The sequence below is a fragment of the Cnephaeus nilssonii genome, assembly GCF_951640355.1.
Source record: "Cnephaeus nilssonii genome assembly, chromosome: 4".
Taxonomy (NCBI): domain Eukaryota; kingdom Metazoa; phylum Chordata; class Mammalia; order Chiroptera; family Vespertilionidae; genus Cnephaeus; species Cnephaeus nilssonii.
Window position 1 is genome coordinate 21,298,215 of NC_137075.1, and position 25,546 is coordinate 21,323,760.

A 25,546-nucleotide genomic window follows, 5' to 3' on the forward strand; every position below is an offset into this window, starting at 1 on the left:
GATTCTTGGGATCTGCTGTTGGATCTCTGTATATTATTCTTTATTTCAGTCAGTGTATGCTTAATTTCTGATTGGTCTTTTTTCATATCCTTGAGGGTCTCACTAAATTTCTCGGAGGTTTCTAGAAGATTCTTGAGTAACCTTACAACCATGGTTTTGAACTCTATATCCAGTATTTTGCTTTCATCCATTTCTTTCATTTGTGACTTGTTTCTTTGTCTCTGCATTTTGGTTGCTTCCCTTGTGTTTGTTTCTATGTACTGGGTAGCTGCTAAGTCTCCTTGAGTTGATAGAGTGGTCTTGTGCGGTAGGTGTCCTATAGGGCCCAGTGGCTCAGCCTCCCCAGTTACCTGAGGTGGACGCTCTTGTTGCACCCCTTTGTGGGTTGTTTGCACAGTCTTGTTGTAGTTAACCCCTGATTGTTGTTGGTATCACTGGGAGGAATTGATCTCCAGGCCAATTGGCCGTGATGACCAGCTGTGTCTACATTGGAAGATCTGTTGCGCAGGAGACACCCTTATGGGGAAGGACTTGCTTCAGTGGGGCTTTGGTGCTCACTGAGTCTGCCCCTTGAGTGTGTCTCTTATGGATGTGAAGAGTTGTAATCTGTTATGGTCTCACTCTGACGTACAATGGCTCTTGGATTTCCAAGGAGGTGCAAGGTCAGCCACTATCTGGGGCCGTCCAGCAGGAGCAACAGAGACATCTGCAGATTCCTCCTCTTTGTATGGGGTTTGGAAGTGCCCAGAAGAGGCCCAGCTGCAGTTTGACAGGTTTTAGTCGAAAGGACCGGCCATTCATATGCAAAAGCCAATGCGCACAGCTTTGGTGGGGCGGGATCTCTGGGAATCACCAGGGCAGAGCAAATAGCAATGGCTGCCAGTCAGCCCTGAACTGGAGAAGTCCCCGGTTCTCCATGTCCCACGCCCCTGTGCAGGAACAATGATCGCTGCGAGCACCTCTAAGAGTAAGCCGCCCTCGCGTTCCTGTCCTTATGCCAGACAGTCTTTTCTCCCGTATGTGCCTCAGTCCCCCAGAGTCTCGCCCGGAACTCGAGTTCAGAGCAAGCGGTAGCTTGGATCTCCCTCCTGGTTAAAAGAGCAGCACATCCAGGTGCCAGCACTTTCCGCTCCTACGCACCTCTTACCAGTCTCAATGCATTTTCTTCACCTCTCTAGTTGTGGAACTTCCACTCAGCCAGCTTTCCTGCAGTTCTGGGTGGTAGTTGTTCTGCCGTTTAGTTGTGGTTTTGATGTAGTTGTGAGAGGCAGCAAGCATAGATGATTACCTATGCCGCCATCTTGGTTCTTCTCCCCAATTGTCATATATTTTCACTTTAAAATAGACTCTTGGACATTGGCTTTTTTTTTTTTTTGGCAGACAGCTTTTAATACTCCTTGCACAGCTATGGGTTCATAGTACTGTTATTATTTTGAAAAGGCTTAGGAGATTTGCTTTTTTCCTGGAATGATTTGCTTGTTTCCTCACATTCTTTGGTCTGCCCTAGAGGCATTTATCAGGTTTAAGCAGTCATTTTCATATTTTCAGTTTAAGAGTTCATTTAAAGTTTTCCACAATATATTATGACTTGTTTTTAGACATAAATATGTGTAGTCTAAATTTAGTTGTTGAAAAAGAGTAGACAGAGATGCTGTGATACTGTGTTCACATTGAACAGAGTATACTTTAACCATTTTATTTTTAAAAAATCACAGAAAAATCTTCATTGCAAGAGATATTTTAGATTATTTAAGTGGTTGTTAATAGTGAGGATAAAATGATAATGTTTATAATAAAATATTTTTCTGTAAAAATGTTTTAGGTCACAAGTCTCAAAGGGAGGAATTGGATGCTATACTTTTTATTTTTGAGGTAAGAACCTGCTAATCTTTCTTTTTTACAAAAGTGGTACCTGGAACATACAAAGGAATGTATTGAACTATAAACTATAAAAACACTGTGGCCCTGCTGGTATTTCTCAGTGGTTAAATGTCAACCTCTAAACCAGGAGGTCATAGTTCGATTCCCGGTCAGGGAATATTCCTGGGTTGCGGGCTCCATCCCCAGTGTGGGGTGTGTGGAAGGCAGCTAATCAGTGATTCTCTCTCATCATTGATGTTTCTATCTCTCCCTTTCCCTTCCTCACTGAAATCAATACAAATATATTAAGTAAAATACTGAATCTGCTGTGCTTTTCAAAAACTGAATTACATTTTTAACCTAAAAAATATACCTGACTTAATTCTTAATTATTTTTGAGGTACATATATTATTTTTAAGTATAGATACAATTATGTTTTTACACATTTGACACCAGGAAATTGGTATATATATATGCATATATATATATAAAATGTGTTTGTAAACAATGAAAATTTTAATTTGAGGGAGGTTTACACAAATGGAGGTTTTTAAAAAGAATATTTTTCATTGATACTAGAGAGAGGAACGGGGAGAGAGGGAGAGAGATAAACATCGATCAGCTGCCTCCTGTACGCCCCCTATTAGGGGATTGAGTCCACAACCCTGGCATGTGCCCTGACCAGGAATTGAACCAACAATCCTTCCGTGCATGGGATGAAGCCCGACCAACTGAGCCATACCTTCCAGGGTTTTTTAAAATTCTAAAACATTCTTACTTGAGAGGATAACTTTATGGAACTGTTATATACCTAAGGAATTTATAGTTTCTTCTTTAACTGCTTTTCATTGCAAATTTGTATAAAACAGTTTTAAATTTTTATAAACTATTGTTCTATATTATTTTGGAGTGGTGTAGGACAAGTCTTTATTGCTAAATAAACAGAAGGAAACAACAACATTTGATACTTTCCTAAAATTTGTGTTTTATTTTACCACATTAATAAAAATTAGGGTGCCCTCACCCCCACCCACTGCGTGCCTGCTTTAAAAATAACGTCTTGCTCTTCCTTCTGTCTTTGAAATCAAACAGTGATAAGTGTTTTCTGATATTTATCCAGAATTCAGAGATCTGGAGAAAGTCAGGTTTAGACCTTGTGATTTGAAAGGCATAGTAAAGAATTTGGAAATCACTTTCTAAAGATGTAGCTGTTCTATGTGCAGTGAATTAAAGATAATTCATTGTTTTGTATTTTGATATAGCTTAGAAGAATTTGAGCAATCTGATATCTCAGCTGTTGATTTATATTGATTAGTCACAGCTAGAAAAAGAAAGTTGTTTTTTTTTCCCAGGGTTCCAGAGGGAAGTAACTGATGTTGGTACTTAACCTTCATTTAATTTCATTAGTCATTAACCCTGAAGAATTCGCCCTTATTTACCTCCTCAAGTGTTTGCATGAATTGTTTACAAGGCAAATATTAAGATATAGATGTTTTGGGAAAGAATAAAAGTAGCCACAGAGTAAGCAAGATGATAATTGCTAGAAAGTGTTCCTTCGGACATTCATGCTTGCTTTATATTCAGGAAACTGAAATGATTAATAAGTTAATAGAAGCTTTTCAGGGTATTTCTTCTATTAAAAAGTAATATTTATTTTTCTGTGTATAATATACAGGGTATCCCAAAAATTTATACACACTTTAACAGCTAATAGCTCAATTTTAAAAATGAAATGTATTTTAATAAACATTGCCTTGGTAATTATTTAAAGTTTATGTATACATTTTTTTTTCTACACCCTATATACTGATTATTCTTTGAACAGTAATCTTTGTCTTTAATGAAGCACTAAATTTTATTAGGAAAGAATAATGTTTGATACAGGGTTTTCATCTTTTGAAAAAAAATTTAATTTGTATGCTGTGTTTTCTACTTATAATGGAGACAATGAATATTATTCCTTTAGAGACTAATGATAATTTTTTTTAATGAAGACATTATAAAGTGATCTCTTCCTTTTGGAATAGGAAACTTCATTATGTAATATTGATAACATGGTGTAAGATATTTACTGTGCAGTTAAGAGTACACAAAATTTCGTTCATTTTTATATTAACCACATAAAAACATGTAGACATATTCATTTACATATTATGAGGGGTTAAATCTAAATTATAATTTCATAGTCATAATTTAGGAATGCTTTTGAATAGTCACAAACTTCTTTTCAAAATAATTTTATTGTTTTTCAAAATAATTATAATTATGCAATTGTTGGCTAGCTATGAGAGAAATATGAAGAGGGCAAAGGTAAAGAAGTTTATGTATCTCATGTGAGACCAGCATTGATCTGTGAAGAACTTTGTAATTTCTTCATCATCTTGTGTGAGATCATATGAGAAGAGTAAAACATGTATACTATCCTTTGAGCAGAATAGTATAAAAGCACACATTTTAGAAATAGGCATATCTTTTGCTTTCTTTTCTTTTTAAAAAAATATGTTTTTTATTGATATTTTAGAGAGAGAGGAAGGGTGAGAGAGAGAAGATAGAAACATTGGTCGGCTGCCTTCTGCATGCCCCTCACTGGGGATTGGGCCTGCACCCTGGGCATATGCCTTGACCTGGAATCGAACCAGTAATCTCTTGGTGCATGGGATGACACTCAATTCACTGAGCCACACCGGCTGTGTTCTTTTACTTTCTAACCTAAGCACATTACTTAACCCATGTTCTAATTTGTCAAATGAGATTAAAAAACTCTTTTTAGGTTGGTTGTGAAGATTAATAAGATACAGTTATATAAAGTGTCTAGTTTAGTATTTAGCCTTTATGAACATCCAGTTAATGGTGTTTCTAATAACTACATAAGTAAGAGCAGCAGTAACACCAAACACACACAAATGTCATTCAGTAAGTAGAGTACTGAGAGCTTAGTTCAGCAGCATAGTACATACAGCAGCTGTGGATTTAGAATAATTCACACCTATGCAACACGTAAAAGAAATTAAAGGCAAAATTTTGAAAGTATGTAAAAAGTGTTTATTTCCAATTATAGAAACTTATATTAGCTTAACTAAATAGGTCTTTTGAATTTAAAAATTTTGTTCTTCAGCCTATAGTTATCATAAAATATAAGTGCCTTTGGGTTCACATACATTAACTTAGTATAAATATTTCATGGGATTTTTGTGAAATCAGAGTATTTCCTCATGATTTATTAAAACAGCAGAAAGAATTACTTGAAGAGAGAAAATGTCACAAATCTTAATATCTGAAAGAATTTAAAAATTTATCAGTAATATCCACAATTCAGAAATTCTAAGAATAGTAAATAAGCATTTTGAAATATATTGCACTTAGTATTTAATCACTATGGAGAAATATAATTACTTTCAACATCATTGTAAAAGTTAAAATTAATTTACTATTTCATGTCTTTGTTAGCATATTTTGTTGTTTTGGGGGTTTTCAAATATTGACGTATGCCATTTCGGAAATAATTCCAGTATTATCAGCTTAGCTCAAAGACTAACTTGTATTTGTAATACTATCTTTTACCTAAGAAACTCTTAAAGCTTTAGTGTAAGCTCTTTAATTTTTCATGTTGCACAGAATGTGGATTCATTCCTTGCTTTTCATTCTTTTTTCTTGGTTGTTGTTTTATTTATGTTGATTTTTAGAAAATTTTGCAACTTCTTCCAGAAAGAATTCATCAGCGATGGCAATTTCATAGTATTGGTAAGTAATTTAAATGTGTATTTCACATTTGAAATAAATGATAATATAAGAAAATGCTTTTCAATTGATTGGTCATTACTTGAAATTAATTCATAGTTTATGTTTTAGTAAAAACAAAATAAATGATTCAGGACTAGACTTATCCTATCTAATAAAGAGGGAATATGCTAATTGACCATCACACCCTCACAAAGATGGCAGCGCCCACAGCCAATAAGGAGGGAATATGCTAATTGACTGCCACATCCTCAAAGATGGAAGTGCCCACAGCCACAAGATGGCAGCGCCCAGTCTCCTCAGCCCCTCTGGGGCAGCAGGTGCTCCGCGCACCTACCTCTGGAGTCCCTCAGTACCCCAGTTCCATCAGCCCCCCAGTTGCCCAAGGCTGGCCTGAGGCGCAGGCAAGCCTCAGATGGCCAGCCTAGGGCTGGCCCAAGGGACGACCAAACGACTGAACAAGTAGGCTGCGTGGGGCGACCAGGCCATCACGGGGTTAGTGAGGTACGACCAAATGGCTGAACAAGCAGGCTGTGTGGGGAGACCAGGCCGGCGGGGGGGCCGTGAGGGGTGACCATGCTGGCATGGGGTGCAGTTGGGGGTGACCAGGCCGGCGGGGGGGGGGCAGTTGGGAGCGATTAGGCTGGCAGGGGGGGACAGTGAGGGGTGACCAGGTCGGCAGGGGGGGCATTTGGGGGCGACCAAGCCAGTAGGGGGGACAGGGGCAACCAGGCCTGCAGAGGGGGTAGTTGGGGCAACCAGGCTGGCGGGGGGAGACCTGGCAGGTAGGCAGGTGAGCGATTAGGAGCCTGCGGTCCAGGATTATTAGAGGGATGTCCGACGGCCGGTCTAGACCCCCTGAGGGGTCCGGGATTGAAGAGGGTGCAGGCTGGGCTGAGGGGATACATCCCCTCCCCGTGCATAGATTTCATGCACCGGGCCTCTAGTTAGGAATAAAAGAAAAAAACATAGACTTCCTATCAAAATGGTACATTACATTTCTTTGTTTCACCTTTTTATTTAAAAAAATGTATTTTTATTGATTTCAGAGAGAAAGGGAGAGGGAGATAAAAAAAGTTCTATATAATAAAAGGCTAATATGCAAATCAACCTAATGGTGGAACGACTGGTCACTATGACATGCACGGACCACCAGGGGACAGATGCTAAACGCAGGAGCTACCCCGGTGGTCAGTGCGCTCCCACAGGGGAAGTGCCACTCAGCCAGAAGCCCTGAACTGGGCTCATGGCTGGCGAGCGCAGCGACGGTGGCGGAAGCCTCTCCTGCCTACCTTTGCTGCAGGCAGGTGGTAAGGAGCAAGGGGTCCCGGACTGAGAGAGCCCTGGACTGTGAGAGGGATGGGCCTAAGCCGGCAGGCGGACATCCCCCAAGGGGTCCCAGACTGCAAGAGGATGCAGGCCGGGCTGAGGAGACCCCCCAACCTGCGCAGTGCATGAATCTCATGCACCAGGCCTCTAGTCAATGATAAAAGAGAATCACCAATTGGCTGCCTCCTGCTCGCCCCTCTCTGGGGATCGAGCCTACAACCCAGGCATGTGCCCTGGCCAGAAATTAAACCGTGGTTGTCACTCAACCACTGAGTTAGGCTGGTTCGGTTGTTTCACCTCTTCTTGTACTCTGAATACATTAGCAATGATGGTGATATTATAACACCAAATAATAATAATAATAATAATAATAATAATAAATAATAATAATAGGCTCAGCATCAAAATAAATATCTTTGTGAATCAGGAATGGAAAGGTAATGCAAAGTGCCAAGTAGAGCAGAAGCAATGGTTCCAGGTTTTAAAGCAAGCAGTGTCAACTGATAGTTTGCCCCACACAAAAACGGGGAGAACTTAGAGTTAAGCTTTATGCTTGAAAGGTCAAGAGGGAGCTTTTCAGATTACGTAACAAAGCTGAAAAGAAAATTGGGGCAGGGGAAGGGAACCTTGTTGTGGAGACCAAGCAGATAGGAGGTCACAGACTTTCTGTTACCAGGTACTAAACCAAGATGCTTCGCTGATTTTAAGTCTGGTTCTGTAACAATTGCAGTATCACAGTGCTCTTAGGTGTCATAATAAGACACTTGCCTCCCTCATATTCTAGGTACCCATATTCTGGGACCCCTCGAAGGATGTCCTACTGCCAGTTTACAGGGATCAGGCCTAAACTGGCAGTTGGACATCCCTCTCACAATCCGGGACTGCTGGCTCCTAACTGCTCACCTGCCTGCCTGCCTGATTGCCCCTAACCACTCTGCCTGCCAGCCTGCTTGCCCCCAAATGCCCCCTGCTCCCGCCAGCCTGAACACCACCAACTGTAATGTAAATATCTGTGTTTTCCGATGGTCTTAGGTGACCCTGCTAGCGGTTCTCAACCTGTGGGTCGTGACTGCTGTAGAGCCTAAGACCATTGGAAAACACAGATATTTACATTACGATTCATTAACAGTAGCAAAATTACAGTTATGAAGTAGCAACGAAAATAATTTTATGGTTGGGGGTCACCACAACATGAGGAACTGTATTAAAGGGTCGCAGCATTAGAAAGGTTGAGAACCACTGTTCTAGAGGAATTTGCAGATAGGCAATTACTGGCTTTGGTTCACTGTCTCAATGATGTCAGGACTGACTGCTAGTGATTCTCATGACCCTTTTCATGGGGAATATATAGACAGCTACCAGAACTATATTGTTAAAGTAGAACGTTATAACCCTTATGTTCATGTGTAAAATTTGCGTTTCTTTCTCTTTAAAAACAAGTCAGATTTATTTAGGCCCTACATTTCTTAATCAGTTATAGCAAATGAAATCTCTGAGACTTTGTAATCTATCCCAATTAGCAATCCAGAAAAAAAGAAGTCTGGACATATAGAAAGGGTATTTATACAGGGGCTAAAATTCTAAAATAGAGCCTTTTGGAATAAACTTTTTAGATAAAAGTTTTAGACTAAAAATGATGCATCTGTCTACCTAATAAAAGAGTAACATGCTAATTGACCATACCTTTGCGACGCCCACCAGCCAATCAGGAGTGAGTATGCAAATTAACCCAACAAAAATGGAGGGTTAATTTGCATACACAGGTGCAGAGCGGCCAGGGACGGGGCGGGATGCTTTTGTCGTCACTATGGCGACGATGCAGGCATTTCATACCACCCCAGCCGCTCCAGGCCTCTGGGCAGTGTGGGAAGGCAGAAAGGCGTCTCCAGGCCGGAGTGGAAAGGCTGCTCCGGCCAGAGCGAAAACAGTGGCATTTATTGGAATACTAGAGGCCAGGTGCACAAATTTGTACACCTGGCTTCTAGGGGAAAGAAGGCCCATTGCACAAATCTTCATTCGTGCATTGGGCCACTAGTAATATATAAAGAACTCTTACAACTCAATAATAAGATTAGTCAAACTTTAAAAATAGGCAAAATATTTGAATGGGCATTATACCAAAGAAGACATATGAATTGCTAATAAGGTGCTCAATAGAATAGTGAAATCCTATTTTGTATCCTACATAATAAAAGGGTAATATGCAAATTACCATCACTCCGCTACGCCCATTGGGCCGGTGGGAGGCGCGGGGGGCGGGACTCGGGGTGGCCCGGGTGGCCAATTGGCGCCTCCGGCTGGACACGATAGGCCGCCGCTCAGCGGCGCGGGGACCGAATGGGGCCAGCTGGAGGCAAGGGCAGGCGGCTGGGACGGAGTATCCTCGCCCCCCGCCCGCGCCTCCAGCCAGATGCGAACGGTCCTCGCACTGCTGAGCGGCGGCCGAATGGGGCTAGCCGGACGCTGAGCTCCGGTCGCCAATGGGGCCGTGGGACGCTGAGCTCGCGTTGCAAGCGGCGGCGCGAGCTCAGCGTCTGAGCCATGGCTGTGCTGCGGCACAGAAGGGGCCTCTGGGGCAGCGAGCCCATGTCCCCGCCCCAGCCGGCCTTGCGGCGGGAGTGAACGGGCCTGTGGGGCCCGGAGCTTGGCATCTGCGTGGCAGGGGAGGAACCAGAAAAATGAACTTTTCCAGTTCCTGATGCTGACAGCCCTATGGGTGTCGGGGTCCTCCACCTGCAGCCCCCAGTTGCAGCCCATCAGCCCCAGTCGCAGACTGGAAGCCCCCTGCCAGCAGTGCAGACGGGACCAGTGTTGCGCTGCCGTGGTGGGTGTCAGCGGCCATGCCACAGACATCAAATCACTGCCACTGAGGCCACCCCCCCCACACACACACACAAGTAATATGGTCCAAGGGGGTGACTCCTAAGGCAAGGCTCCCATGGCAGCTGATGCTCACCATGCCAGGTGAGGAAGCCAGACCTGAAAGCCCAAGCCCCCGAGTACCCGAACTGCAGGGCGTCGTGGGCCAGGGCCTTGGGAAGGCCCAGGACAAGCACCTTTCCAGAGGCTGTGCAGAAGGAGGGGAGGAACCTCTACCTAGAGGCCGGGGTGAGGGATGCTGGCGTCTTTGCAGGCCAAGACAGGGCTGAGGGACCCTCCCTCCCCCCGCAACCCCGTGCATGAATTTCGTGCACCGGGCCTCTAGTCTTATATAAATGTCCTTGAAGGTTATCTATGAAGCAACTTTTTGCGACATTTGAACTTCAGAAGTTTACTGTGTCTCCTAAGGAATCTCCATAGGACCTGTGGGCTATCTAGTTATGATTAATAATCTATATATGTAAAAGCCTAAGCGACCAAACGACTGGTCACTATGATGTGCACTGACCACCAGGGTGCAGACATTCAATGCAGGATCTGCCCCCTGGTGGTCACTGTGCTCCCACAATGGGATCACCGCTCAGCTGACAGATGGGCACCAGATGCAGGGCTCAGGGCTGGCGAGCACCGCTGCAGTGGCACGAGCCTCTCCCAGTAGGGAATGACTGGGCGCGAGCCTGGGATAGGCGCAGCGGGGCTGGGATGAGCGGGAGCAACAGGCAGGAGCCGCAGGCAGAGTTGCACTGCCGGTTTTAGCCCAATCCCGGCAGGCCATGCTGAGGGACCCCACTGGTGTACAAATTTGTGCACCTGGCCTCTAGTATTCCAATAAATGTCTAACTTGAGATTATACCTAGTGGTTATTTTTCTTTGTCACTCTGAAGAATGCTAAAACTCTTATTTCCTTTTTTCCTTATATATAAAGAAAAATAAATCAGGAACTCTAGTTGATTTTCATTCATTTGAAAATACTTTCTAATATTCCATTTGGTCTCTTTGACCTATATGGCTTGCTTAAGAGTGTTTTTCTTTTTAAATTCTCAAATACTTGATATTACCCCAGATTTTTTTCTGTATCATTTCTAACAATTCTTTTGTGGTTATATAAAACACTCTTTATATAATATTGCTGCTTTTAATGTTTTTGAGATATTTTGTGGCTCAGAATATAGTATCTCCTGGAGAATGTTGCATTGTGCTTGAGAATGTGTATTCTGTGTTCATTTAAAACATTACATTAGTATATGGCAATGATATAATTATCTATAATAATGAAAGCAAAATATGCTAATTAGACTGGACAGCCGAATGACCTTCTCAGCATCATTTTGGACGTCATTCTGGAAAAAGCCGCCGCAGCAGGGGCTGAAGCAGAGGCAGTTAGGGGTGATCAGGCAGGCAGGTTAGTGGTTATGGGCGATCAGGCAGGCAGGCGAACCATTAGGGGCAATCAGGCAGGCAGACAAGCAGTTAAGGGCAATCAGGCAGGCAGGCAGAGTGGTTAGGGGCAATTAGGCAAGCAGGTAGAGTGGTTAGGGGTGATTAGGCAGGCAGGCAGGCAGGCGAGCAGTTAGGGGTGATCAGGCAAGCAGGTAGAGTGGTTAGGGGTGATCAGGCAGGCAGGCGAGTGGTTAGGAGCCAGCAGTCCTGGATTGTGAGAGGGATGTCTGACTGTGGGACCTGGCCTAAACTGGCAGTTAGACATCCCCCGAGGGGTCCCAGATTGTGAAAGGGTGCAGGCTGGGCTGAGGGACAACCCCCTCACCCCTCCTCCGCCCCCATGCATGAATTTTGTGCACTGGGCCCCTAGTTGAAGAATAAGAAAGGATTTGAATAAATGGAATCTCAATACTCATGGATGATAGACTGGGTAGGGTAAAGATAACAATTACATTCAGAATTCCTATAGAGATTTTTTAATGTAGCCTGAGATGTTTATCCTAAAATTTATGTGGAAAATTAAAGTCAAAGTAACTTGGAAGAATAGCAATTGGGAGGGGGAGGATGGTGTTGTTGGATATTTCTATACCCAATAATAAGATGTATTATATAGTTCTTCTTTTTAAAAAAGTAAATCTTTATTGTTCAGATTATTACAATTGTTCCTCTTTTTCCCCCCCATAGCTCCCCTCCACCCGGTTCCCACCCCACCCTCTGTCCTTACCGCCCCCCCTCCGTCCACATTCATAGGTGTATGATTTTTGTCCAGTCTCTACCCATACCCCCCACACAGACACCCCTTTCCCCCTGAGAATTATCAACCCACTCCCATTCTATGCCTCTGATTCTATTATATTCACCAGTTTATTCTGTTCATCACATTTTTTATTCACTTGATTTTTAGATTCACTTGTTGATAGGTATGTATTTATTGTTCATAATTTTTATCTTTACCTTTTTCTTCTTCTTTCTCTTCTTAAAGAATACCTTTCAGCATTTCATATAATACTGGTTTGGCAGTGATGAACTCCTTTAGCTTTTTCTTATCTTTGAAGCTCTTTATCTGACCTTAAATTCTGAATGATAGCTTTGTTGGGTAGAGTAATCTTGGTTGTAGGTTCCTACTATTCATCACTTTGTATATTTCTTGCCACTCCATTCTGGCCTGCAAAGTTTCTGTTGAAAAATCAGCTGACAATCGTATGGGTGCTCCCTTGTAGGTAACTAACTGTTTTTCTCTTGCTGCTTTTAATATTCTCTCTTTGTCTTTTGCCCTTGGCATTTTAATTATGATGTGTCTTGGCGTGGTCCTCTTTGGATTCCTTTTGTTTGGGGTTCTCTGCGCTTCCTGGACTTATAAGTCTATTTCTTTCACCAGGTGGGGTAAGTTTTCTGTCATTATTTCTTCAGATAGGATTTCAGTATCTGCTCTCTCTCTTCTGGCACCTCCATAATTCGGATGTTGGTATGCTTGAAGTTGTCCCAGAGGCTCCTTACACTATCTTCATATTTTTGGATTCTTTTTCGTTTTGCTTTTCCTGTTGGGTGTTTTTTACTTCTTTGTATTTCAAATCTTTGACTTGATTCTTGCGATCCTCTAGTCTGCTGTTAGGTCTCTGTATATTATTTTTTATTTCAGTCAGTGTATGCTTAATTTCTAGTTGGTCATTTTTCATATTCTCAAGGGTCTCGCTAAATTTATCGGCCTTTTCTAGAAAATTCTTGAAAAACCTTATAACGGTGGTTTTGAACTCTATATCCAGTCGTTTGCTTTCCTCCGTTTCTTTCATTTGTGATCTGTTTCTTTGTCTCCGCATTTTGGCTGCTTCCCTGAGTTGATAGAGTGGCTTTGTGTGCTAGGTGTCCTATAGAGCCCAGTGGCTCAGCCCCCCCAGTTACCTGAGGTGGACACTCTTGGTGCACCCTTTTGTGGGCTGTGTGCACAGTCTTGTTGTAGTTAAGCCTTGATTGTTGTTGGTATCACTGGGAGGAATCGACCTCCAGGCCAATTGACTCTGAGGATCAGCTGTGTCTATGCTGGGAGAACTTCTGTGCTGAACACACCCTTATGAGACAAGACTTGCAAAAGCCTCTGTGCTCACCTTGGATGGGGCGGAGTCTCAGGGCGGAGCATACAGCAATGGCTTTCCGTCAGCCCTGCCCTATGAGGCCCTTGGGTCTCAGTGTCCTGTGGTAATCGCTGTAAGCACCTCTGAGAGAAAGCCGCCCTCGAGTTTCGCCCGCTGCCAGACAGTCCAGTTTCTCCCCGAATGAGTCTGGGTCCCCAGAGTCTCGCTCGGAACTGGAGTTCAGAGCCATCGGTAACTTTTGTCTCCCTCCCGGTTGAGAATGCCAGCCGTGTACTCAGTTGCCAGCCGTCTCTGTCCGCGCGCGCCCGTCTTAGTACCTCTGCCTTCCCCAGTTCCTCTGAGTCTCAGTGTACTTTTCTCTTTCCTCACATTCCAGTTTCTCCCCGAATGAGTCTTGGTCCCCAGAGTCTCGCCCGGAACTGGAGTTCAGTGCAGTCGGGAGCTTTTGTCTCCCTCCCGCTTGAGAAAGCCAGCCACGCACTCAGTTGCCAGCCTTCTCTGCGCGTGTGCCTCGGTACCTCTGCCTCCTGCAGCTCCTCTGAGTCTCAGTGTGCTTTTCTCTTTCCTTCTAGTTGTAGAATCTCCACTCAGCCAGCTTTCCTGTGGTTCTGGATGATGTCCGTTTTGTCTTTTAGTTGTGGTTTTGAAATTGTTGTGCGAGGCAGCAGTTTAGGAGTTTACCTATGCCGCCATCTTGGTTTCTCTCCCTATTATATAGTTCTAATAATTAAGACACTATCATTCATGTAAGGATGGACAAATAGACTAATGGAAAAAGACAACGAAACCCACCACTGACCTTGGCTTATAAATGGAAATTTATAATGTGATTGTGATAGCATTTCATTTCATTATAAACCCTGAAAGAATCATTATTGCAATTGGTCACCCATCTGGGAAAAAAAGTTCTATTGCTCTACACAGAAATAAATTTCAGGACCTAAACTTGAAAAGCAGCACTGCAAAACTTTTTTTTCTTTAATCTTTATTCTTGAGAGTATTAGAGATGTCTCCCCTTTTTTCTCCCATTGCTCCCTTCCTCCTGGTTCCCACCTCATCCCAGGCCTTCTATTGTCTGTGTCCATGGGCAATGCATACTGTATATGCATATAAGTTCTTTGTTTAATCTCTTCCCATCCTCTCCTTGTCTCTGTAATTAGTCTGTTCCATGTTTTCACTCCACTGGTTCTATTTTATTCATCAGTTTATTTTGTTCATTAGATTGCATATATAAGTGAGATATTTGTCTTTCTCTAATTGGCTTATTTTACTTAGCATAATCTTCAGGTCCCTCCCTTCTATCTCAAAGGATAATAGATCTTTCTTTTTATAGCTTTTTTTATCCACTCATCTATTGACGGACACTTAGGCTGTTTCCAGATCTTAGCTATTGTAAATAATGCTGCTATGAACATAGGGGTGCATACATTCTTTCTGGCTGGTGTTTTGGGATTATTAGGATATATTCCTAGAAGTGGGATGACTTGCTCAAATGACAGTTCCATTTTTAATTTTTTGAAGAAACTGTGTGGTTTAGCTTTGTAACTTTAAGGTAGGGTAGTATTTAATTAGACACAGTAAGTACATGTAAAAAGAAAAACATGTTGAATTGACTATATTGAAATGTAAAACTTTTGTACATCAGAAGATACCATCCCCTCAGTCAAAAACATGGTTGAGTTGTTTGGGAGAATATATTTCCAATTCCTAGAAGTGACATAGAATTAGTAGTCAGTATGTATGAAGAGCTCTCATATGAAACAAAACAAAATAACCCAATGAAAAATATACAGAAACTTGAATGGCCAAATGAAAAGATGCTGAATATCACTAGGAGATATCAAATGAAAACATAGTTAAGATATTTAACACTCATCAGACTGGCGATAATAGAGCTTTTGTCAGTTTCTTGTGTTGCCAAGAATTGTTACCACAGCACTCTTATACACCCTTATACACGTTAATAGGACTGCTATTTTTTCTCAAATACTTTGGAGAGAGTTTTTCAATATTTAGTAAAGTTGCAAGTGAGTAATTTTGTTTCTGTTTATATATTCTGGGGAAACTCATGCATAAAGTGAGTCATGAACAAGAACATTTGTAATAATATTCTTGGGAATAGCAAAATTTTGAAAACGAGCCAAATGTCCTAACATTAAGTAGATGAATGGTATAGTCACACAATGGCATAGAATAATACAGCAGTTAAAATAACTAGAGTACATACATCAATATAAACTTCAGAAGGTAATGTTGGATGTGAAAAGCAACTTATATAGAATGACTTGTTTTGTATGTACCATATATGTAAGATTTTGTTTTGTTTTTACAATTAATTAAACTTTGAACTTACTCAGATTTTATTAGTTTTGCACTTACGTTCTTTTTCTGTTCCAGGATCCAATACATGATACCAAACTGTGTTTTTTGAATAGATTTTTAAGAGAGCTGATGACTGGTGTTACATAGTATTACTTTAAGAAATTGAGTTTGTTCAAACATAAGGAAGGGAATTGCAGATAAATCAACACAGTTTGTTGAAACATTAAACCTTATTTTTATATGACAAATGAAACAAACCAAATAAAGTCACAGGCTTGATCATTTATACATAAATGTTCGTAGAACAAATTAAAAAAAGCAGGATTAGAACAAATAGCTGTGGAACAAATTCTTGTTACTGGTATAAGTTTTTAAGCATATAAAACAATTCTATATATTTTATGGACTTAATCAAGAAGTATTAATAAAATATTTTTGGAAATAATACTAAAATCTGGGTAATGGTTTCTTCTGGAAAATGATTCAGGATGGCTTCACAGGAGGCTTCAGGATACTTGTACTGTTAGGCAAAGCATTATAAATAACTAGAAGCCCGGTGCACGAAATTCGTGCACGGCGGGGGGTTGTCCCTCAGCCCAGCCTGTACCCTCTCCAATCTGGGACTCCTGGAGGGCAGTCGGACATCCCTCTCACAATCCAGGACTGCTGGCTCCCAACTGCTTGCCTGCCTGCCTTCCTGATTGCCCCTAACCGCTTCTGCCTGCCAGCCTGATCAACCCCTAACCACTCCGCTGCCAGCCTGGTTGATGCTTAACTGCTCCCCTGCCAGCCTGTTTGCCCCCAACTTCCCTCCTCTGCCAGCCTGGTCACCCCTAACTGCCCTCTCCTGCAGGGTTGATCACCTCCAACTGCCCTCCCTTGCAAGCCTGGTCCCTCTCAACTGCCCTCCCTTGCAGGCCTGGTCCCTCACAACTGCCCTCCCTTGCAGGCCGGGTGCCTCCCAACTGCCCTCCCCTGCTGGCCATCTTGTGGTGGCCATCTTGTGTCCACATGGGGGCAGGATCTTTGACCACATGGGGGCAGCTATATTGTGTGTTGCAGTGATGATCAATCTGTATATTACTCTTTTATTAGATAAGATAGAGGCCTGGTGCACAGGTGGGGGCCAGCTGGTTTGCCCTGAAGGGTGTCCCGGATCAGGGTGGGGTTCCCTTGGGGTGTGGGGCGGCCTGAGCGAGGGGCCTGTGGTGGTTTGCAGGCCGGCCACGCCCCCTGGCAACCCAAGCAGAGGCCCTGGTATCTGGAATTTATTTTCCTTCTACAATTGAAACTTTGTAGCCTGGAGTGGAGCCAAGCCTGCTGCTCCCTCCGGGGTGGCAGCCATTTCTGTGGCAGTTAATTCACCTTCTACAATTGAAACTTTGTAGCCTTAAGCGGGTGGGCCCGGCCAGGGTGTGCAGAAAGCTTTGCTTCCCCTTTTGCCACCGGCAACCCTGGCCTGCTCTCTCAAGCTCCATTCTGCCGCCATTTGTTTGAATTTGTTTACCTTCTATAATTGAAACTTTGTAGCTTGAGTGGAGGCTTAGGCCTGCAAGGGCTATGGAAAGCTTGGCTTGCTCTGTTACCTGGGAAACCTTGCTCTCTGTGGCTGTAGCCATCTTGGTTTGGGTTAATTTGCATACTTGCCCTGATTGGCTGGTGGGCGTGGCTTGGCTGATGGGTGTGGCTATGTAGCGGAGTGATGGTTAATTTGCATATTACCATTTTATTAGAGAGGATGTGAATAAGTGAGTTTTTGAAAGTATAAGGAATATGGGACTGTTGATATTTGTTCAGAAAAATGTGGACCTCTGGATGCATGTTAATGTTATTTTAGTATTTTATTGTAGTTTTGAAGCATGTAATTTAAAAGAAAAAATATGGTTTTGAATATCTTGATAGTTTTGAATATTTTGAAAAAATTAATACAATGGAAATATTTTTAAGAAAATATTAGAGTTATAGATCTTTATGTGCTTAACTAAATGGAAATTTTCTGTAGTGGTTTTTTATTTGAATTATTGATGGAGAAATATTTAATGATATTCTCAGTATAAATAAGACATACACATAGATTGTTGTATTAAATATAATTTGGGGGCTTAGAATTTGTTTCAATAGATGATATCATGTTTAATTTCAGTAAGCCATGTGTTAAAAAGGTGACTTTTTATATACCCTTCTGGCCCCAAGATTATGGCCAGAGGGATAGCAAGGTCACCAAGAATAATTTGGAGGTTGCCAAGGACTTGTTTTAAAGTGTTTTCAAGTCTGACCGAGAACTCTGACATTTAGAAAAATTAAGATGTGAATATTTAAAATAATTTTTTCTTTTCAGGATTGATTTTAAAGAAACTACTTCACACAGGAAACTCCTTGAAGGTATATTATTATATTTCTTTTCTCTGACTTTTTAAAAACTAAGTAAAGCATATAGTAATTTTCCTATATCAACTTTTTTCTAAAGAATTTTGAATTACCTGTAGTTCACTTAATTGAACTGAATTCACTTAAAATATAGCAACATATTCATTATGAAAATACATACTAAGTTGACCAGGCTATTGAAAAACTATTGTTAAAAACATACAACTATTTTACTTTTGCCACTGCCAGAAATACTTTATTCTGTGGTCTCCAGAAGACAAAAGTTAGTCATTCAGCAAATTATTCTTCATTTATCACAGCTATTCTTAGTTGTAGAGGAAAATAGGGAATGTATATAAATTTTTTTCTTTTTTATTATCTTGTTGTACTCTGGTAAGAGAAGCTACCCAGTCAAAAGTATCTTGCTGTAGGTTAGATAAAAGTCATATTGTAGGTACTTTTGGCATCAAGACGTGGTTGTAACAGTACAAAGGAAAAAAGCCTTCCTATGTCTTTATCCTGCTATCTGACTAAACCATGAGGTGGAAACAGTTAAATAAATGACAGTGGTTGTGAACAGAGCTGTGTTAGGGTAATTTCCAAAGCTAACAGTGAGGTTAGATTAATGAAGAACTTTGTGTTTTGCTTATCTAAGGTTGAATTAAAAAAAAAATCTTTTCCTGGGAGAGAATTCATTCATTGATTGAAATATTTATTGTCTTTTGTGTACAGGCATTGTTCTAGGTACTTAGAATATAGTAATAGGCCAAAATTCCTGCTTTGCAGCTCAGCAGCAAATGATAAGTGAATGAGATAATTTCAGACAGTGAAAAACTTATTTTTAAGAACAATAGCATTGAGTTAGCTTACCAAGATCCCCATAATCATTCCTCCTTTTACTGAACTCATTATAGCAAGAAACTGTTTTTGCCCTCTTTATTCTTGCTTTTTGCTTCTTGGTAGTTATGTAAAAGAGGGAAGGAGAGGGAAATAAACAAGAAGGAAATGATTTTCTGATTTTTTTACAATTGGAAATTGTAGAATAAAAAAATTACCTGATGGCTTTAAGTAGTTACAGGCCAAGTTCATTCTTTATTTGTCCAAAATTCGTGAATTTAGATTTACAGATAATGAGGGTTTAAGAAATGTCATGGGTGTTATATCCACCATCCCTTTCTTTCTCCTACCTCCTTTCTACCTTTCCTACCTATCTTTTGCAAAGTGTCATTCTGTAATCCTGTTCTAGAGGATTTTGGCCTTAAAAAGCAGAAAGTATTTCCATGACAAGTAAAAATATTTTTTTTTAAAAATTTTATTTTAGATCCGGCGGGAAGGTGTTCGTCTTTTCTTGTTATGGTTGCAAGCTCTTCAGAATAACTGTAGCAAAGAACAGCTTTGGATGTTTTCATGCTTAATCCCTGGATTTTCGGCACCACAATCCGAATATGGACCTCGAACTTTAGATAATCTTATTAATCCTCCACTCAATCTTCAAGAAAGTAAGATTAATGAGATCTTATACATTACTATTTAAAATTTTCTGTGTAGGTTGATAATATATATATATATATATTTTTAAATGTCTGTACATTTATTAACAGTAATCCAAGGCCATATTTTAAAATGTAGGTTTCATTATTATTCAGGTATGGTGAGGCCAACAACAGATCAGGAGACAATTGCCATTAAAAAAAATATTTTGTTATTCAGAGTTCCTAAGACAGTGATGGGCAACCTTTTGAGCTTGGTGTGTCAAACTTCGCCAAAAAACTGAGCATAACTCGGGTAGTATATCACTTTGAGGAAAAAAACATTATTTCACAAATGTTTCATCCTCAGGAGCAGCAAATGTTTCATCCTCGGCATGTGGCCGCTGAGGCCGCGTGTCGTCAGAAATGGCTACACGTGTCAGTGCTGACACGCGTGTCATAGGTTCGCCATCACTGTCCTAAGAGGAGAGGGCATGCCACACCAGGGAGGGTGGCCATACTGGGAAGTACCAGGGTTAGTCGGGTGGAGTGAGGGAGGTGAGTTGTCCCTAGTTGTCTGGTTCTTGGCCCTAAGGTGATTAGGTCAGAGGAACAGTGGCCCTGAGTGTGAGCCCAGTAAAGGAAGCAGTGGATATGTGGACTCTGGGTTGATTGGTTTGCATATAAAAGGTGAACTGTCAGGGCGATCTTTACTACTCTGGGAAATAAGTAGTTGTGGAAGAGTTATTCTGTCCAGGGCCATCAAGGCTCTGGTGTCAAAGCATAAAAAATACATAGTTAATGTAGGCTGTTTACATTTATCTCTAATTTCTGATTCTCACGTATCATCTTGAATTTGAATCCTTGAGTTAATTTGGATGTGCATTAAAGCACATGTATGGCCCAGGGCTCAGTGGTTGAGTGTCAACCAGGAACCAAGAGGTTACAGTTGGATTCCTAGTCAGGGTACATGCCAGGGTTGCAGGATTGATCCCCAGTCGGAGGCATGCAGGAGGCAGCTGGTTGATGATGTTCCTCTCTCATTGATGTTTCTGTCTCTCTATCCCTCTCCCTCTCTCCCTGAAAGTTAATAAAAAACATATTTTTTACAAAGCACAAGTGTGTTTCACTTGACGCAAAGAGGATTGTAAAAAAAAAATTCATTTCTGTGAGCTTAATTACTTAGCTGGTAGTTACTGAGGGATAGATTTAGAGATCTGCCTGTACTAAACCAGGTACTACTGCTTACGAAACATTGAAAAGAATTCAGCTAGTTGTGGGTTGATTTTTCTTGGTTTTGCTTTTGTTATCATGAATGTTTTTGAACATCTGAGAAGGAAAAATATATAAAAGTTTTTTTATTTTATAAGTGCACTTTTGCAATCAAGGAACTAAGATGTTAATTTTTCTTTTCTTTTCTTTTTTTTTTTTTGAGAGGGAAATAGTATTTCATCCTTTGAATAAAGGAACTACCTTTAACAGTAAGCGTGGTCTTTACCTAGAATAATCAGATTGTCTTTTCATTCATGAATGAGCACATTCTTATATATGTTTCTCATCTTATTATGGAACTTTTGTAATAGATGCTCTTAATGTGAATTTTAAAATATCATGAGAAGGTCTTTGCCAAGGAAAATTTTATTTACTCTTTTTGTGTGTGTGTGTGTGTGTGTTTGTTTTTTGTTAATCCTCACCTGAGGATATTTTTCCGTTGATTTTTAGAGAGAGTGGAAGGGAGGGAGACAGGAGAAACATTGATGTGAGAGAGACACATTGATTGGTTGCCTCCCACACTAGCCCCGACCAGGGCTGGGGATTGAGCCTACAACCGAGGTGTGTGTGCCCTTCACTGAAATCGAACCCAAGACCCTTTAGTCCAAGGCCAACCCCCTATCCTCTGAGTCAAACCAGCGAGGGCGAGATGTTATTTACTCTTTTTTTAAAAAAATATATTTTATTGATTTTTTACAGAGAGGAAGGGAGAGGGATAGAGAGTTAGAAACATCGATGAGAGAGAAACATTGATCAGCTGCCTCCTGCACACCCCCTACTGGGTATGTGCCTGCAGCCAAGGTACATGCCCTTGACCGAAATCGAACCTGGGACCCTTCAGTCCGCAGGCCGACACTCTAGCCACTGAGCCAAACCGGTTAGGGCTGTTATTTACTCTTAATTCCTACATATCTCTTTGTCTAGTCCTGTGTTATATTCCCTCAATCAAGGGTTCATGAAAGAGTTGATGATTAAAGTTTATGATGGTTGTGATGGACTATCAGAATGACAGATTTATGTCAAGGTTTAATCATTAGAATGTTTTCAAGCAGTATTGCATATGTTTTGCAGTTAAATTTTATGTGGGTTATATTATTGCATTGTTAAATTTATTTTGTAATTATACTAAGCTTTTTTTTTTTGTCTTTGGATAGCTCAAGTTACTATAGAGGAAATCACTCCTCTTGTCCCCCCACAATCAGGAGATAAAGGACAAGAAGATCTCACAAGCTATTTTCTTGAAGCACTTTTAAAATATATAGTAATTCAGGTACATGTTATTTTCTTTGATGTTATCCCCATTATTACCCTGTGTGGGTAATTCCCCCCCCTCTTTTACCATTATTCTGTTATAGTAGATATTTGCTTATTATCCTAAAGGAGTGACAAATTTTTACCTTTGAAAATATGTTAATATGTCTTTTCTGAAATAAAAATTATTGGAGACATTTGAAGCTCTTAGAAAGGAAGCTAGAAGGAGAAATTTTTACAGTAGACTTTTCATATATATATATATATATATATATATATATATAATATATATATACCTTCTTATCTGAGTCAGTTGAGTTTACTTTCTAATACTTTCATTTATAATTAGCAGCTGTGGTACTTTAAATGAAAATGTAATATCTTTGATTAAGGAACAGTCTGCCAAGAGGCAGCAACTAGAGAGGTGGGCTGAGAATGGGGTGGGAGTGGGGAAATGTAATTTACTCTTAAACCTCGTAGTACTTTTAAAATTTTCAGGTGCATATTTTTGTTGGTTTAATATATTTTTATCGATTTCAGAGATTAAGGGAGAGGGGGAGAGAGATGAAACATTAATGATGAGAGAGAGTCATTGATCGCTGCCTCCTATACATCCCACACTGGGGATGGAGGCCACAACCCAGGCATGTGCCCTGACCAGGAATTGAATCTTGACTTTTGGTTCATAGGTTGAAGCTCAACCACTGAGCCATGTTGGCTTGGCCAGGTGCATGCATATATTTTGTAAAGCAACCTATTTATCCATAGACATGAAATGAGTATGTCCTAACTGATGGAAACGCTCTTAGCACATACACATTTCCTGTAACTGTTCCAAACACAAAAATTCTCTATGAATCAAACATTATGAGGATTCTGAATGAGTTTGCCAGAGTTTGAATCCTGGGTTTACATCTTGCTATAGTGTGACCTTTGACAGACTACTTCTTTGAGTTTAAAACAGATAAAAATCATGCCTATCCCATTTTGGTGTTTGAGGCTGAAATAATTAGCGTAAAGAACTTAGAATAAAAAGTGAATGTTCTAGAGTGGGTAGTTTTTGTTTTTGTTTTATGGTTGCAGAGAAGAAAGGAAAGGGAGAGAAAGACAGAAGCATCAGTGATGAGAGAGAATCATTAATCAGTTGCCTCCTGCATGCCCCCTATTGGGGATAGAGCCCACAATTCGGGCATGTGCCCTGACCAGGAACTGAACTGTGACCTACTGGTTCATGTGTCAGTGCTCAACCCCTGAGCAACACCTGCCAGGCTATAGTGGGAAGTTTTTACTATCATTAGTATTACCAGTTTTGTTTTGTTTTTTAAATACTTTTGTACTTAATAAAGATTGTTAAAATTGTTGTCTGGTTTATTGAGCTATAATTAACATACAATAAACAGCAATGTTTGAAATATATGATCTGACTAATTTTATTACATGTATACACCCATGAAACCATCACCACAGTCAAGATAATGAACCTATCTATCACCATTAAAAGTTCTTGGATCCCTTTGTAATCCATCCTTTTCCACTACCCCATCTCAGGCAACTACTGATCTGATTTTTTATCTCTATAGTTTGTATTTTTTCCATATTTCATATAAATGGAATGATATAGTATATGCTTTCTTTGGTCTGGTTTCTTAAATCAGAGTTATTTTGAAAATTATTTATATTGTATGTATTAGTAGTTTGGTCCATTTTATTGCTGAGTAGCTTTCCATTTTAGTGATATACCATAATTTGTTACTCAGCCACCTGGCAACTGAGTTGTTGCCAGTTTTTGGCTATTACTAGTAAAACTGCTATGAATATTGGTAAACAGGTCTTTTTGTGGACATAAACTTACCTTTTCCTTGGGCAAATACCTAGTAGTGGAATGGCAGGTTTGAAGAATTGGAATATATTTACTTTTTTTAAGACACTACCATGTTTTTTTCCAAATGGTTGTACCTTTTTACATTCTGCCAGCAATGTATGAAACTTAAAGTTGATTCCCGTCCTCACCAACAGTTCGTATGGTCAGTCTGTAATTTTAGCCATTCTAAAGTGATTGTGTAGTGATATCTCATTGTGGCCTACTTTTTGCCTTTACCATCTCCCTACTTAGGTAACTTTCTCACCCTAATGGAATTCTCACATGGTATATTTTACTGCTCTGTTTTTTTACTGCTCGTACCCAATCCCTATGTCCCCCCACTTCATGGACACTGCCCTCATCTCTCTTAGACTCAGAGTCCCCACTAGGCTATTGCTGCCTCTGCTATACTCCCTTTATGGATGCCCTACTTCCTGTGGTCAGAGTCTGTTTACCTGTACTTGGTGGCCACTGCTTTTACATCCCCCACCTCCTCACATATTTTGTATAACTTTTAGACTGAATTATTCTAGAAAAGGCAAAGAGGAAAGAACATTAGTATCTTTGTCATTAATAGAACTGAGTTTTAAATAAACTTTGACAGTTTTTCAGAGCACATTTTAACTTCTAAGATTTTTGGAATATAAGGTATTTGTGTGTCATTAGACCAGTTTTTAAAATTTCTTCTTTATATATTTATGTATGTTTATATATATGTAGTGTGTGTGTGTGTGTGTGTGTGTGTGTGTGTATGTACACATATGTCTATACTAGTATATCTTCATAGTGTAATAGTTTAGTATATTGCTTAAGTAACCTTTTATAAGTTTGTTTATCATAGATAATTATTTCTTTTTCCTGGAATGATTCTAATTGTGTCTTTTAGGTAAAAAGTTTAGAATGGAAGAACAAAGAAAATCAAGAAAGGGGATTTTCATTTTTGTTTTCACATTTTAAGAAGTACTATTTGTCTTATATTTTTCCAAACATGTGCAAGGAGAGCAGTTTATATCATCCTGTGCTTGGTAGGTAGCCTTTGGAATTTTCTAAAAGATCATGCATAAGAATAAAACATACCTCAATGTAAAGTTAAGAATAAAACATACCTCAGTGTAAAGTTGACATTTGTTACCTGCAGAAAACTGATAAAATTTAATATTTGTATTGATTGATTAGAGATGTAGATTATATCCAAAGTGGAAACTTATTACTAGGACATTTTCACTGTGAGTGAAAAGATTTTTTATTAAAAAGCTTATTCTCTGGATCTTACCTATTGGATGAGATAGATCTTTCTATATTATAAATTTTCTTTTTAAGGTTCCCCAAGAGTTCAGTTTAGTATATCTTATTCTTTATGAATAATTATATTATCATATATTTTGATCATGTCTTGTCCAGTATTTAGTAGCAGTGCCAAGATGTCTGTTGGAGCCTCAAAGCTAGAGTCTTGTAGACAAATCCTGGGTTAGAAGCAGACATCTGCTATATATAGAAAGCATTGGTAGTCCTATGTGAAAAATGTCCTTTTTGCAGAAAGATGTTTCTATTTTAAGCTCTGCCAAGTCTAGGAACAGGTATAGGCAAAACCATTATGGCTAGTAGAAATGGCTTAAATTAGTTAAGGTAGAAAGCCTTTGCCATTGGGAATATTATTTGCTTTAAA

The 25,546-nt window shown here is 40.2% G+C and overlaps 1 protein-coding gene across 4 annotated transcripts in view; it reads left to right on the plus strand.

Annotated features, from left to right (window-relative positions):
* Positions 1-25,546, plus strand: part of RALGAPA1 (Ral GTPase activating protein catalytic subunit alpha 1) — a 278,398-nt gene that overhangs the window by 27,538 nt on the left and 225,314 nt on the right. For all 4 annotated transcript variants that reach the window (XM_079767517.1, XM_079767520.1, XM_079767518.1 and 1 more), the window contains exons 3-8: positions 1,823-1,872; positions 5,545-5,602; positions 17,999-18,042; positions 19,349-19,526; positions 21,923-22,038; positions 24,767-24,905. In XM_079767517.1, coding sequence (XP_079623643.1) covers positions 1,823-1,872; positions 5,545-5,602; positions 17,999-18,042; positions 19,349-19,526; positions 21,923-22,038; positions 24,767-24,905 — 585 coding nt within the window. The remainder of the gene's footprint in view (positions 1-1,822; positions 1,873-5,544; positions 5,603-17,998; positions 18,043-19,348; positions 19,527-21,922; positions 22,039-24,766; positions 24,906-25,546) is intronic.